At 52.9% G+C, this 16,158-nt stretch overlaps 1 protein-coding gene across 1 annotated transcript in view; it reads left to right on the forward strand.

Moving 5' to 3' along the window:
- SKAP1 (src kinase associated phosphoprotein 1) overlaps positions 1-16,158 on the forward strand; it is a gene marked incomplete at its 3' end in the record, with an annotated part of 65,600 nt that overhangs the window by 40,649 nt on the left and 8,793 nt on the right. The window contains exons 5-6 of the mRNA XM_015616025.3: positions 15,125-15,202; positions 15,837-15,920. Coding sequence (XP_015471511.2) covers positions 15,125-15,202; positions 15,837-15,920 — 162 coding nt within the window. The remainder of the gene's footprint in view (positions 1-15,124; positions 15,203-15,836; positions 15,921-16,158) is intronic.

The raw sequence follows: 16,158 nt of genomic DNA on the forward strand, positions 1-16,158 counted from the left end.
TATTTAGGGATATTTAAATTGGGATATTTGGGAATATTTGGGAGACATTTGGGAATATTTGGGAATATCTGGGAATATTTCTATCGGGATTTTCAGCATTTATTTGGGAAAACCCCAAATCCCAGTAAGGAGATCCAAGATTCCCCTCTCCCCGTTTTTACCGAGCTCCGCATCCTCTTTTCCCAATTTTTTTTTTCCAGGATTCTCCCTGGATCCGGGGCCTTTGTGAAAGAGGAGCCGTCCCTTTTTTCCCAGGATAAATTCCCGGGGAACGCTTTAGGGATGCGTTTTCCAAGGAAAAAAAAGGAAAAAAAAAAAAAAAAGGCAGCCGATGGTGCCGGTGTCCATCGGGCTGGGAATGCCGAGGTCACCCCGCGGTCAAATCCAGGCCATTCCCGCCTCTCCCGCCTGGAGTTCACGGCCTCGGCTTTTATTGGGAATTCTAGGAAGGATTGGGAAGGGTTTTCCCTTGGCAACTGCCGGGAGCCGGAGAGCGAGAGCGGCTCTGGGGGAATTCGGGAAGGTTGGAAAAGGTTTGAAGGGGAAAATCCTTAAAATCCATGGAATTCTGATGAGGAAGGGGAGCGAAAGGATGGGAAGTGTTGGGTTTGGGGCAGGGAGAGGAAAATTCCAGCCCTGATCCCACAGGAATGAGTCATTCCCGTTAAAAATGTAATAATAAAGGAATAAATCGGTGAGAAGATCGGGAAAATCCAGCTTTCCCTCTCTTTTTCCAGAAGTTTTAAAGGAAAAGGGTTTTTATGGGAAAGGTGAACACCTGGAGAGGTCCCATCCATGGATTTGGGGTGGGAAAAATCCCGGGTTTTGTTTGCTGCAGTGGGGTTTTCCTGGAATTCCTTTCTCTCCAGGATTTGGGATTCTGAAGTTCCCAAGATTCCTGGGAATTCTACAACCCTCAGGGTTTGGGATTCTCTCCCTAAAAATTCTATGGATTTGTTGCATTCCTGCTGCAGGATCCAGAATTCCCTGCTCATTTCCCCTCTTCCCCATCCCGCTGCCATTCCTGGTTTTCCAAGGTCTTTCCCAACAATTTTGGTGTCCGGAGCTCTCCCGGAAAGTTCCGGATTCTCCTCCTGGTTCATCCCTTTGGATGGGGATTGGGAATAACCAATCCTTGCTCTGGGCTGCGTCCTTGGCTTTTCCCAGTTTTTCCCTGCCTCTGGAATGGGATTAAAGCTCAACATCCCGGCATTCCCAAATTTTTCCCCCATGGAAAACCGGGAATATTTTCCATGTTTCCCTGCCACAAATCTCAGGGAATTTGCCTGCTGAGGTCAGCGGGAGAGGAGCGGGGAGGAATTTCCGGTTTTCCGGCCAAGGAGAGAGAAGGTTCAGGGAATTCTCCTCATGGAACAGAGCCGGGAATGCCGGACTCGGATCCGGCACCGGGAACACCGGGAAAAGCAGCGGGAGAGGGGGAAGAGGCACCACAGATCCCAAGGGTGGGAGCAGGGAATGCCATTCCTGGGAATTCCAATCCCAGGGAACGAGGGCCCACGGAGGGATAAGGGAGTTATTCCAAAGGATTTTCATTTCCTTGGAATATCGGAGCGGGAACGGCTTTTCCCATGGGATTTCACCCCACGGATCCTTGGATCTGTGGGATTTTCTGACGGGAAAACCAGAGGAATGTTTGGAATGGGGGGGAATTCGGCTTGGAATTTTTGAGGCACCACTCCTGATCCATCATTTTCCGGGAATGGGATAAAACCCCGGCGCCCCCAATTCCCATTCCCAGATTTTCTCAAGGATCGGCTCCATCCCTGCCCCACCGAGGGATTTTTTGGGATCTGCGGATCCAGGGAGGGAGAGAATTCCCGGTGTTTTTTTGGGAGGGGGGGTTCATTCCCGGTCCTTCTCCCCCCTCCTCTTCCCGCTTTGGAGAATTCCAGCTGGGAATGTTGGCCGGGAAATGGCGCCACTGCCCCCTGGCTGCGGAGCCGGGATTTGGGAGCGGGAACCGGCCTTGGGATGCGGATCTGGGATTCGGGATTCGGGGTTTGGGATTCGGGATTCAGGATGAGGGGTTCAGGATTTGGGATGGGAGATTTAGGGAGTGGGATTTTGCGTGAGGAATCTGGGATGCGGATTTGGGATTCGGGATTCAGGATTTGGGATGAAGGATTCAGGATTTGGGATGGGAGATTTAGGGAGTGGGATTTTTGGGTGAGAGATTTGGGATGAGAGATTGGGAATGTGGGATTTGGGATGGGAGATTCGGGGACTGGGATTTTGCGTGAGGAATCTGGGATGCGGATTTGGGATTCGGGATTCGGGATTCGGGATTCGGGATTCGGGATTCGGGATTTGGGATGTGAAGAGTTTTCCCAACTGTTTTCCCGATTTTTAGTTGAATTTTTATTCCTGCTCTTTATGGGATAAAATTTTGCTTCCCTGCTCCAAACCCTCTGGAAAAAGCGGATCGGGGAGAATCTCTGGGATCAGATCGGGAATTTGGGAAGCTTGGAATACGATCCCAATAATCCCAAGGAATATTTGGAGTGGGATCTGATCCTATGGAAAATCCAGGATGGATGTGAGACGGGAAAAAAGTGGGAAAAAGGGATTTAACATCCGGAAAAATCTGAGATTCCACTCTCTTAATTTTGGAATATTCGGGATGAGGCCGCAATCCCTGGGAGTGACAGATCCCGGGAATTCAGGGGCTGGGGATGGGCCGGAGGTGGAGATCCCATTTTTCCTTGTGATTTTTTCCAGAAATGCCTCCCAAACATGGCAACAACTCCTGGATTTTTCCAGGATTTCCCCAGGCTTTTTCCAGGATTTTCCCAGGATTTTTCCAGGATTATTTCCAGGATTTTCCCAGGATTTTTCCAGGATTTCCCCAGGATTTTTCCAGGATTTCCCCAGGATTTTCCCAGGATTTTCCCAGGATTCTTCCAGGATTTTTCCAGGATTTTTCCAGGATTATTTTCCCAGGTGGGGAAAAACACCATTCCCAAAATCCCAGCATTCTTTTCCCAGCCAGGAAAGGTTTCCTATGGGGCAGGAATGACGGGAATTTTTAATTCCCTATTAACATTCCCGATTTTTCCAGCAAGGCCTCCCATTCTAAACCCAAACATGGCAAGAACTGGATTTTTCCATGATTTTTCCATGATTTTTCCATTATTTTTTTCCACCCATTTTCCCCCCATTTTCCCATCGTTTTTCCAGGTGTAAAAAACCACCATTCCCAAAAAAAACCCCATCATCCTTTTCCCAAGAAAACACTTCCACAGAATAATTTAATCCGGAATAACCTCAACCCGCAACACCCGTAATTCCCTCCCCTCATTCCCGATTTTTTCCCTTTCCACCACCCAACACGGGAACCACTCCCGGATTTATTTTTTTTCCCCACCCCGGGTTTGGTTTATTTTTTTTTCCCAGGTGGATAAAACCAGCCCTTCCCGAAAAATCCTGCGTCGTTTTTCCGGGCGGGGGAGGATTTCCACGGAGCCGGGATCGTCGGAGCTAATTAGCGGAATGGCCCCATTATTTATCCAGGGACACCGAGTCCAATAATTGCTATTGCAGCTCGGAAGCGGCTCCGGGATATTAATTCCCGATTTTTCCTGTCAGCTCCGTACAGTAAAACTTCCAAATGGGCCCCCGAAGGTGCAGAAGCTCATTTTAATCCTCCTTTTTCTTTGGAATTGGCAGAATCTCCTTCCATAAAAGCCGGAAAAAAAGCGGGAGAACCGATAATATTTTGCTCCGAAGGAAGCCGTTAGAAAATCTTATTATTTTTCCCGCTCCCTGACCTTTTCCCGGCTTTCCGCTGGAGGAAAAGTTGTCTTGGATTTGGGAGCTGTGCTGGTGGGGAGGGGATTTTTGGGAGAATCCAGGGGATGGGATGGATCCGTTCCCTCTGGAAGCAGCAAAGGAGGGGCCGGGTGTCCCCACGGAAAAGTTTTCCGGGGTTTGGGTGATTCCCAAAGGATTTTGGGATTTGTTTTTCCCGGGATTTCGCGGGGGTTGTCCCCTTTCGCCTCCCATCCCTGAATCCCGGCATTCCAGGCAGATTCCCAAGGGATTCTCCGCTCTTTGGCTTCGGATTTTGGGTGGGAATGAGGGGCTTTTCCCAGCCTGATTCCCGAGGGATTCCGGGGCCGGGTTTCCGGTGGGAATGAGGGTGGGAAGGAGCGGATTTTCCTGGGAATTTCCTGAGGGATTCTCCCCCGGCTGGGGCTGGATTTAGGGAGGTTCCTGGGAGGATCCTCAAGGATATCCAGGTGGAGATTCCCAAGGGATTTTCCCTCTTTTGGGGCAGCATTTTGGCTGGAATTGAACATTCGGAGATTCCCAAGGGATTCTCCGCTGGCCATTCCCGGATTTTGGGTGGGAACGAGGGTGGGAACGAGCGACTTTTCCCACCCAGATTCCCAAGGAATTCTCCCCTTGCTGCGCCCAAACTTTGGACGGGAACAATCCAAGGATTTTCCAGCAAATCCTGGCTGATCCTTTAAAACCCCGGGAGCAGAACCTCATTCCCAAAAAATTCTGATTTAAACCAATCCCAAATCCCGGAATTCCCACAATTCCCCCTAGAAAAATAAAAAAAAAGTGGGAAAACCCCCAAACCCCCAATCCGGAGCGTCTCTCCATGGGCAGGAGCGGCTCCGACGGAAGAAATAAAGGCGGGAAGATCCCGTTTTCCCGGGAAAACTCGTAAAGACAGTCGGAATCCGACATAAAGCGCGATTTACACCCGGCATTTATCCTGGAAATTGCGGTTCCGTGCGGCTCGCGAGGGCGGATAAATCATCTTTGATGGGATTCTGCAGAGTTCTTCCAGGGAAACGGAAATTTAGTGGGATTTGGAAGGCTTGGGAAAAACGGAGAGCTCCAGCTCGGGCCGTTCATCCTGGAAAACGTCGGCACCGAGCGGTTCCCACGTGGAAAAGGACGGGAATCCGTCCCTCGGGATCGGGGCTTTTCCTTAAAAAGTGGCTCTGTGAAATAGTTGAGGATGGGCCTGGAAAAATTCCCGGTTTTTTTTTGGATGTTCCAGGTTTGTGGTGGGAAAAATGGGCCCAAATCCCTGAAAAAAAATGGGATTTTGGGATGATCCCAAAGAGGATTTTGGGATGATCCCTGAGAGGATTTAGGGATGATCCCAAAGAGGATTTAGGGATGATCCCAAAGAGGATTTAGGGATGATTCCCAAGAGGATTTAGGGATGATCCCAAAGAGGATTCAGGGATGATCCCAAATAGGATTTTGGGATGATCCCTGAGAGGATTTAGGGATGATCCCTGAGAGGATTTAGGGATGATCCCAAAGAGGATTCAGGGATGATCCCAAATAGGATTTTGGGATGATTCCCAAGTTCCCGTGTCCCTGCAATGTGGGAAGGAGCTGGAGCATCCCAAATCCCGGATTTCAGCTCAATCCCTCCTCCAGATTCCCGGCTTTTATCCGGATCCCTCCAAATCCCAGCTGAAAACGTTCCAGAACATTCCCTGACGGGAAAAACCTTTGGAAAACTTGGAAGCGGAGGCCACTTGTCCTAAGGAACAGCAGCCGGTCATTAAGGAATTATTAATTAGGGGGCCTCGTTAATCCCAGGATTTTGGGATCCCTGCTACAAATATTCCAGAGGTTTTCCTGGGATGGGTCCTGCTCCAGCTTTTCCTGGTTTTTTTCAGGGTGGGAATGCCGTTTTTAGGAAAGGGGCTGCTCCCATTCCCAATAAAAAACAAGGATGGAGCCAAAGCCTGGGGAGGAGGAAGGAGGAAACGTTCCCGGCTCTGGAATTTCCATGGGATGGGCCCGGATTTACGGCCGGAGCCTCCGGTGCCGCTTCCTTCCTGTCGGGATGGGATTCCAGGCGGTTCCCAGGGCCGGAGGGAAGGAAGGAAGGGAGGGAGGGGATCCCGGTGGGATCCGAGGGCACCGGGAACGCCCCCGGAAAAGTCTGGAAAAGTCGGCTCCGGGATATTTGTATGGGAATTTTTTTTCCCTTCTTTTTTCCCCCCAGTTTTCTGTGGTTTTATCCGTGGATCTACGAGAGATCCCCCGAGGATTCACAATTCCTGGAATCCTGGAATTCCCCGTCCTTTGGGGCGGTATCCCGGATATTTTCCTCGGGAATTGGGATGACGGGACGCAGGGAATGTGCTCCAAGTGGCAAAGGAGAAATCCAGGTGGGACTTCAGGAAAGAATTCCCAGAGAAGCTGGGAATTCCCAGATTCCGTGGGATCATCCCAGGTGACGCTGGAGCACCCTGGGATAACGGGAATCATCCTCTTAATCCCACGGAATGAGACGGGAACGGGATGGGATTCAAGCCCCTTCCAAGCCCTAACTATTCCACGATTCCCTATTTGGGATTTTCCGTTTTTTCCGGCAAAAACTCCTGGATAAAAACACCCCGGATTTCTGGGAGCAGGTGGAGCTCTCCCCCTGTTCCCCCCCTCAGCTCCAGGACAATATTCCATAAATATTTGCTCCGGGAAATGAGGAGGTGCCGAAAGAGCTCCGGAGCGGCCGGAAAATCTCCGGGAGGAACAATCCAAACACACCTGGAATGGGCTTGGATTCCCGCCCGTCGCCATGGCGACCATCGCCGGAGAATTTGGGATCACTGGGAGCCTTTCGGAGGCGGGAAAGGGATAAATCCTGATGGATGCTGAGATCCAGGGGTTTGGGGCTGATTTTGGGATTTTGGGGATTTCTGGGAGCCTTTCCGAAGTGGGAAAGGGATAAATCCTGCTGGATACTGAAATTTTAGGATTTTGGGATCTCTGGGAGCTTTTTCAAAGTGGAAACGGGATAAATCCTGATGGATATTGGGATCCAGGGGAGGTTTAGGGCTGGGTTTAGGATTTTGGGATTTCTGGGAACCTTTCCGAAGTGGGAAAGGGATAAATCCTGCTCAATATTGGGATCCAGGCTAGTTTTAGGATTCTGGGATCCTAAATTTTCTCTGGAAGCCTTTCAAAAGTGGGAAGGGGATAAATCCTGCTGGATATTGGGATCCAGGCTGGATTTAGGGCTGGGGTTAGGATTTTGGGAATCTTGGGATAATATGGGATCTCTGGGAGCCTTTCCGAAGTGGGAAGGGGATAAATCCCTCCAGATACTGAGCAGATCCAGGGGTTTAGGGCTGATTTTGGGATTTTGGGATTTCTGGGAGCTTTCCAAAGTGGGAAAGGGATAAATCCTGCTGGATGCTGAGATCCAGGCTGGGTTTAGGATTTTGGGATCTCTGGGAGCTTTTCCAAAGTGGAAAGGGGATAAATTCCGTTGGACACTGAGCAGATCCAGGGGTTTAGGGCTGATTTTGGGATTTTGGGATCCCTGGGAGCCTTCCCAAAGCGGGAAAGGGATAAATCCCGCCGGACACTGAGCAGATCCAGGCTGGGTTTAATCCCAGCTTCAGGATTCCAAGCCCATCCCGGCCGCTCTCGGCTTTCCCCGGCAGCCGCGAGTCCCGGGAAGGGCCGGGAATAACAAATGGGAAGTGTTTAAATGGTGAATGGGTTTCATGTTCCTGTCAGCGCCGAGGGTTCGTTCCCGTTTATAAACTCATCCGTCGGGAATGACATCGGTTTTATGGGAGCCATCAGCCCCGGGTGACGGCGTTCCCATGTTCCGCCATTACCGCCCGATTGGATTTGCAGTAAAGAACGGGAATGGGAATCGTAAATCTCCCGCCGGGAGAGATTTAGGGCTCCTGGAAGGGGGAATGGAGCCGTTCCCGGCGCTCCTGGAAGGGGGAACGGAGCCGTTCCCCAGGGATGGAGCCGCTCCCGGTGCTCCCCGGGGATGGAGATGAGCCCCGGGGGTGGAGGGAAGGGGGAGGTTGGATTCCGGTCCCTGGAATTCCATAAAAAAAAGGGGGAAATGGGGAAAAAAAATGAGCATGGATTGATTCCGGTGCTTGAAATTCCATAAAAATGGGGGAAATGGGGAAAAAAATGAGCATGGGTTGATTCCGGTGCTTGAAATTCCATAAAAATGGGGGAAATGGGGAAGAGAAAAACAGGGGAAAAGGGAACATGGATTGATTCTGCTCCTCGGAACTCCATGAAAAAAAAGGGGGGAAATGGGGAAGAGAACACGGTTTGATCCTGCTCCTTGAAATTCCGTAAGAACTAGGGAAGGCGGGAAAGTTAATCTGGCTGGGTGTCATCCATGGAAATTCCATAAGAAATGGGGAAAAAGTGGGAAAAGAAGAACATTCCAGGAGGGCAGATCCTGCCCTGGCTCGGGTGGGGTCGGGATGCGCCAATCCCAAACTTTGGACCCGTCGGAAAAGGGGGAAGGAGTTGGATTCCCACAGGGATGGCCCTGGAATGGTCCTGGAATGGTCCTGGAATGGTCCTGGAATGGCCCTGGAATGGTCCTGGAATGGTCCTGGAATGGCCCTGGAATTTCCCTGGAATGGCCCTGGAATGGTCCTGGAATGGTCCTGGAATGGTCCTGGAATGTCCCTGGAATGGCCCTGCTGTCCCCACATCCCATCCCGGCTTTTCCCTGTGCAGGTTTCCAATGGAATTTTAGGAATTCTCCATGGCAAACTGGTCCTTGAGTATTCCCAAAAATCTCGGGCTGGGTCTCCAGGCTCTTCCAGGAGCTGCTCTTGGCTTTGCCCCAGCCCATTCCTCCAATCCCGGAATTCCTGCTGTGTGTTCCCAGCGCTTTCCCGGCCTCGGGAATGCTGCCCCCATCCCAGGAAATCTCATGGATTCCTTATCCCATCCTCCCTCTCCCTTTATTGTGGCTCCCTCCAGTTTTCCTGCTGTTTTCCAAGGATTTTTTGGTTCTTTGGCTCCCGGAGACCCCTCGATCCGTGCAGGACTCTCCCGGCGCAGAATTCCAACCCCTCTGGAAGCAAATCCAGCATTTTTCCCTCCAGGATCCCTCCCTTTGGCTCCCGGAGACCCCTCGATCCGTGCAGGACTCTCCCGGCACAGAATTCCAACCCCTCTGGAAGCAAATCCAGCATTTTTCCCTCCAGGATCCCTCCCTTCGGCTCCCCCCGCTCCGCGGATTTTTCCCTCTTTTCCTTAATTCACTGCCCGGCGAGTTCCTGATTGACTCCGAGACCAATTAAAGGAAAATTTAATGGGAGAATGGATGAACTCCCGGAGCTTTCCCGGCCATCCATCACTTTTTTATAGCGGGAGCCGGGAAGGAGCTCAGAACTTCCCGCTGGGAATGGGATAATGAGGAGGGCACGCAGAGGATTCCCGGGGATTGCCGGGATGCTGCTCCAGGCTGGGATTTATCGCCCCGATCCCGGCGTTCCGGGCGCCGGAGCCGCCCCCGTGGAGGCTGGAAAAAGGTGGGATAATGGGATGGATCCCAAGGAACCGTCCCGGATCCGTCTCGTTCCTGGTTCCGGAGTGAGGTGGAGGCGTTGGCTCCGTGTTCCCCCATTCCGGGAATCCCGGGAATCCCCAAGAGCCAGGATTGGGAATCACCAATCCCTGAGAGCCGGAATGGGAGCCAGGATAACGGGATGGATCCAGGAGCCAGCCCAGATCCGGCGCATTCCCGGTTCCCAAGCGGGGTCGAGGATTTGGCTCTTCCCGCGTTCCCCCATCCCATAAATCCCAGGAATTTGAGCATCCCAAAAGTGCCAGTGCGCTCCAGGCTGGCGATTCCTGCCACGATCCCAGAGGGATAACGGGATGGATCCCGAGGAACCTTCACTCCCCTCGGATGCTCCGTCTCTTCCACTTCCAAAGGTTTCCCACTCCGCGAATCCCGGGAATCCACGCAGGGAGATGGGGACGGGCAGAGGTGACCCCAGGAATTCTGTTCTGCCGGGAATCCGCTCCCACTCGGGGACTTTGTGGGGTGGGTTTGTCTTCCCAAGGGTTGGGAGGTTCCCAAAATCCCCATCCTGGAGCTGTGGGACTCCCAAATCCCATCCTGGAGCTGTGGGGATCTCTGGGATTCCCAAAATCCCCATCCTGGAGCTGTGGGACTCCCAAATCCCATCCTGGAGCTGTGGGGATCTCTGGGATTCCCAAAATCCCATCCAGGAGTTTTGGGGCTCCCATCCCAGAGCTGTGGGGATCTCTGGGATTCCCAAAATCCCCATCCCACAGTTTTGGGGCTCCCAAAATCCCCTTCCTGGAGCTATGGGGATCTCTGGGATTCCCAAATCCCCATCCTGGAGCTGTGAGGATCTCTGGGATTCCCAAAATCCCGTTCCAGAGCTGTGAGGATCTCTGGGATTCCCAAATCCCCATCCCAGCAGACCCAGGCCCTTCCCATCCCCACCCAAATCCCACTTCCCATCCTGGTGGGATTTGATCCGGAGGCAGCCGGGGAGGGAAAAATCTCCTCCAAAACGGCCGAGGAAACGGGAAGCGCCCCCAGCTCCCGCTTCCAGCCAGAACTCCATAATAAAAATCACGGGATAATGATTTTTTGGGGTCATTTTCTGGGATATTAAAGGCCGGGATATCGATCCGATGTTTCCCTCGGATGGAGCCGCAGATTTTGACGGAGAGAGCAATAAAATACTCACTTTTCCCATAAATGTCAGGGTTACAAATTCCCGAGGACGTTCCCAACCCTCCCTTCCCGTGAGGGAATGAGGGAACGGCTGGGAGGGGAAAGTTTGGGATCATCCCGGCTCAGATCCGGGCTGGGAAGAGGCTGGAATCTCATCTGGGCTTCTGTTTAATCCCAAATCCCAGGATTTTAGGATAAGGGCCCAATGTCGTCCTGGTGCTCTGATCCCACCGGGATTTTGGGATCTGGAGCCCTCATCCCACCAGGATTTTGGGGTCCTGGAGCTCTGATCCCACTGGGATTTAGGGATAAATTCCCAATGTCCCCCCTGGATCCTGGAATCCTCATCCCACCTGGATTTTGGGGTTCTAAATCCCCGATCCCACCTGGATTTTGGGGTCTGGATTCCCGATCCCACCTGGATTTTGGGGTCTGGATCCCTGATCCCTCCTGGATTTTGGGGTCTGGATCCCTGGATTTCCACCCAAAGACCCCCCAAAACCCCACCCCATTTGGAGTTTTCCCCAAGAAGCTCCCGATCCATAACATCCCGGATTTATGACCTGGTGGGACTCGGAGCCGCCATAAAAAGCAGCTCCCGCTTTTCCGGCCCCGCCATCCTTTATCCGCTGTCACTTCCCAGCGCTTCCAGAGGCGGATGGGGCCGGAGCGATCGATGCTTTGTTTTATCTCCCCTTTTTTCCCAATAATTTTTTTAATCATTTCTCCCACGGATAAATAATTCCCGGGAAAGCCGCGCTCAGCGCTTTCGGAGAGGGGGGAAAAGTGATGAGGTCAGGAGAGGGAAAGGGAGGGAGAGGAGCTGGCGCTTCCCTCGGTATTCCCAGCGGGAATGGGGCACGGAGATGGCAGGCCCAAAACTGGGGGAAAAGGGCAAGGACAGGGATGGGATCCATGGGATGGGATGGAATGGGATCCATGGGATGGGATCCATGGAATCCATAGGATCCATGGGATAGGATGGGATCCATGGGATGGGATGGGATCCATGGGATGGGATGGGATGGGATGGGATGGGATGGGATGGGATCCATGGGATGGGATCCATGGGATGGGATCCATGGGATGGGATCCATGGAATCCATAGGATCCATGGGATAGGATGGGATCCATGGGATGGGATGGGATCCATGGGAAGGGACAGGAAAAGGAACAGGGATGGGGACCGGGACCTGCCAACCCCCATCCACTTCCCTTGGAATTCCCAGTGGGAATGGGAACACCGAGCTGCCAGCCCAAAAATGGCAGAAAGGGGATTGGAAGGACAGGGATGGGATGGGATCCATGGGATGGGATCCATGGGATGGGATCCATGGGATGGGATGGGATTGGATCCATGGGATAGGAAAAGGGACAGGGCTGGGGACAGGGACCTGCCACCCCTCTCTGCTTCCCTTGGAATTCCCAGCTGGAGCGGGAATGGGGACCCGGAGCTGCCACCCTAAAATCGTGGGAAAGGGGTTTGGAGGGACACGGACGGGGGATTTTAGGGATCAGCACAGCCCCTTTTTGGGGTGAAAAATTTGGGAATTGCGATCCCAGCCCCCGCCGCTCCCGCCGGGGCCGCTCCCGCTCCCGTCTCCAATCCTGAGCTTCTGCTGCTTCCTTGTGGCAAAATCTTGGAATGACACGGCCTCTCCCTGAATTCCTGCCCCGGGACGCGACCTCAAACCCCGGGAGAATCCCTCGGGAGCAGCTCCAGGGTTGGGATCTCCCGGCCTTGGAATCTCGGGAGGGAAATCCTTCAGCCGCGTCCATCCCTGTGCTGACCTTTGCCGGCTCCTTGAGAATTCCAAGTGGGAATTCTGCCGGCAAGGCCTTCCCGGAGGCCATAAATATTCCCGGGAAGGTGATGGAAGTGCTTGATTTTCTTGGGATGCGTTTTTAAAGAGCCGGGATGTAACCCTGGGGTCCGGGTGGGAATTCCCAGGATATTTATGGCGGGATGGTTCTTTAATTCCCTTCCTTTTATTCCCGAATTCCAGCGCCGTTGCTGCTCGGGATTAAACGTGGAATTCCCGCTCTGTGACCCGCTCGGCTCCCCAAAATTTGGGATTTTCCCTGGGATCACTGCTCCTGTTGGGAATGAGGAAAAGGGGTCGGGTGGGAGGGTCCCAAAAATTTGGGATTTGCTGCCGTGGCTCAGGATCCCAAATCCTGCTCATCCATGGCCGGGGGAGCTCCATCCCTCTGGGATTGAGTCATGGAGCAGTTCCCAGATGGAAAACATGGATGGGATCCGTGGGGTGGGATCCATGGGATCCGTGGGATGGGATGGGATGGGATCCATGGGATCCATGGGATGGGAAAGGACAGGAAAAGGGACAGGGCTGGGGACAGGGACCTGCCGCCCCCCTCTCTCTGCTTCCCTTGGAATTCCCAGCTGGAGCGGGAATGGGGACCCGGAGCTGCTACCCTAAAATCGTGGAAAAGGGGTTTGGGGGGACACGGACGGGGGATTTTAGGGAGGGATGAGGGCTGTGAACAGAGGAAGGGCTGAGGACCCCCTGGAAAACCGGGAATGAGCGGCTCCAGTTTGATCTCCAGGTGCTCAATATCAGCTTTTCCAAGGGGAAATTAAGGAACACATCCCGGCAGGAATAGGGGTCACTCCCCCCTCCCTCCTCCTTTGGGGCCCAGAGGGGCCCTTGGAGGGGTTTGGGACCCTCTGGAAAACCGGGAATGCCGGGGGGGAAGCAGCGCCGGGAGTTTCATCTCCAGCTGCCCCATATCAGCTTTTCCAAGGGGAAATCAGGGAACAAATTCCAGCGGGAACGGGGTGGGGGGGGGTCTCCCCCTCTCCCTCCCTCCGGAGCCGCGGGGTGAAAGCTGAAAGTTGAAGAGTCCAAAGCCGTCAATCCCGACTTTCAGCCGGCGCTGGGAAAGGGAAATATTTGGATAAGGCGCGATCCGGAGCCGCCGCTGTTTACAAATCCCGATCCCACATCAAACGCGGCTCCCTTTGGGAAGCGCTTCCCGCTCTCCCGGCTCCTTTTGGGAGCTGTCACGGGAATTATTTGATGTTTCCCTCTCTCCTTTGTTTGTTTACGTTCATTAAAGCCGGGAAAATCCATCAAATCCTCGGCTCCGCTTATCCCGGAGCGCACGCGGCCGCAGGTGCGGAGCGGCCGGGGATGATGGAGGATCCATTTATCCCGCGGGGCGTGTGGAGGGAATGACACATTCCCGATAAATCCCAGCCCGTTCCCGCCCTTTTCCCTTCCCCCGGCCCTGATGGATGAGCTCCTTATCGGGAAGGCGGAAAAGCCGCGCTCGCGCTCCGGCCGCGCTTCCCGGCGGGGCCAGGGGGGCGATCCCGGCCTTCTGCGGATTCCCGGGATGAGGCAGGATTTATGGAAGCTGCTGCCCGGCTCTGCTGAAAGTTATCTTGGATAGAATTCCAAGAAATCATGGATTTTCCCCACTGCAAGCACTTAACCCAAGTTTCTCGCCCCTGGAATTCCCGAATTTGTTGTCTCTGGAATTCCCAAGTTTGTTGTCTCTGGAATTCCCGAATTTGCCAAATCCACAATTCCCGAGTTTGCTGCCTCTGGAATTCCTGAGTTTGCCGCCTCAGGAATGAGGCCATTCCCGGGAAAACGAGGCCCCCAAGGCCTCACCATTCCCGGGAAAACAAGACCTCCCATTCCCAGGAAAACGCGACTTCCAAGGCCATTCCCGGGAAAACGAGACCTCCAAGGCCATTCCCGGGAAAACCAGGCTCCCAAGGCCTCACCATTCCCGGGAAAACGAGGCCTCCAAGGCCATTCCTGGGAAAATGAGGCCGTCGGGCTAACGAGGAATGGTCGGAGCACACCTGAACGCTCCGGTGGAGCCGGAGCAAAAGTCGGGATTTACGGAGTCCCCGCGCGGACAGGAAAGGACGGGAAGTTTATAATGGATTAGGGAATTAATGGGGATGAATTCCCGTCTGCTGATGGATGGGATGGACGCTCCATTAGGGAATGATTTAGGATTTTCCGGCTCATTGTGGAGCAGGGAGGGCTGGGCTGGGGTCGGAATGTTGGGATTGGGGAAGAGAGGGAACAGGGAAGGAATTCCAGGGATTTTACGGATCTGTGTTCTTAGATTTATTTTTTTTTTTATGATTTTATTTCCATATTTTTCATTTTTCTGTGGATTTACGATGGGATCATTTGGGATGGAAGGGATCCTAAAGCTCATCCAGGGTCACCTCCCACCATCCCAGGATTCCCAGGTTTTTGGGATGGGCTGGGAATGGCAGAGCTCTTCCAGGCTCTGGGATGAGATTCCATGGGAAGAGCTGTGATCCACAATGGGAATGGGGTTTTCCATGGGAATGGGGTTTTCCATGGGAATGGGGTTTTCCATGGGAATTGGGTTTTCCATGTCCATAACCCAAACAGATTCCAGGGAAAAAGAGCAGCTCCAGCCTCATCCCGCTGAATCCTGGAATTCCAAGACCCTGTTCCCTATTCCCAATCCTGGGAATAGCAGCGGGATCGGGATAATCTGGGATTTCCACCCCAACCCTGCCTCTCCAAAAAAAAGGGGCTGGAAATTTTGGAATGTGGGAATGGCAAATTCCAAGATTTTCCCTTGCTTTGCTCCCTGCAGGTCTGGAGGAGATCCCACGGCCTGTCCAGGATTCCGGGAATATTTTGAAGCAAGGATACCTGGAGAAGAGATCCCGAGGTAAAACCTGGAATTCCAGGGGAAAATCCAGGGCTGCCACCCCAAAATTCAGGGGAATCCCAAATTCCCAGCCTAACAAAGCCAGGAAAACACAGGAAATCCACGGATTTCCACCAGCAGGAGCTTCCAGGTTTTTCCACAGCCTTGCCAGGCTCATTCCCTTTTCCAGAGCATCCAAATTAAATCCTGGAATTAAATTAAGCCCGGCCCAGGCCTGGAGGGCAAAACTAATGAGGAGAAAAAGCCGGGAAAAGCTCCAGGGATTCGGGATCATCCCACATTTAATGCGGAGATAAGAGCCGGGCTTAGAATCCGCCTCGGCCTTATCTCCCTTTTCCCGTGAAAGCCACAAATTATTCCCTTCCCTAATGGGATTTTCTCAGGAATTATTGATGGGAAGAGGCAGAAACAGCTCCCGGTTTTTCCCTGAGCTCAGCTCGGAGTTAGGCCTGGCTTAACTCCCGCTCATCTCCGGCCTAACGACATTTCCCAGAGATTTCACCCCAAGCACCTTCTCCGGCCGCGCGGAATCCGTGAGAAAGGCGTCCTGAAGGGATAAAAAGGATTTTTTTCCCATTTTTCCGGATTTTTTCCTGTTTTTCCTGATTTTTCCCGTTTTTTTCCCGTTTTCCAGAGCCCAGCTTTTTCGGCTCCGAGTGGCACAAGCGCTGGTGCGTCCTCACCCGCCGGAGCTTCCTCTACTACGCCAACGAGAAAAGTGAGCAGGAAAAGAATTCCCAACTTTTGGGTGGAAAAGAGGGATCTGACCATGGAAAAATCGCCATTCCCGGAGTTCCTGGAAGGGGAAATCCCAGCTGGATTTGGGGGTTTTCCCCATGGGAGCAAAGGGAATTTTCTGGATGTTTCTCTTTCCCGGAGTTTTCCTTTCTTTTCCTGGAATTTTGCAGCCATTTTGCTTTCCCAGCATTCCCCTTTCCCAGAATTCTCCAGGCATT

The sequence above is a fragment of the Parus major genome, unplaced genomic scaffold (genome assembly GCF_001522545.3).
Source record: "Parus major isolate Abel unplaced genomic scaffold, Parus_major1.1 Scaffold329, whole genome shotgun sequence".
In the NCBI taxonomy this organism is placed as follows: domain Eukaryota; kingdom Metazoa; phylum Chordata; class Aves; order Passeriformes; family Paridae; genus Parus; species Parus major.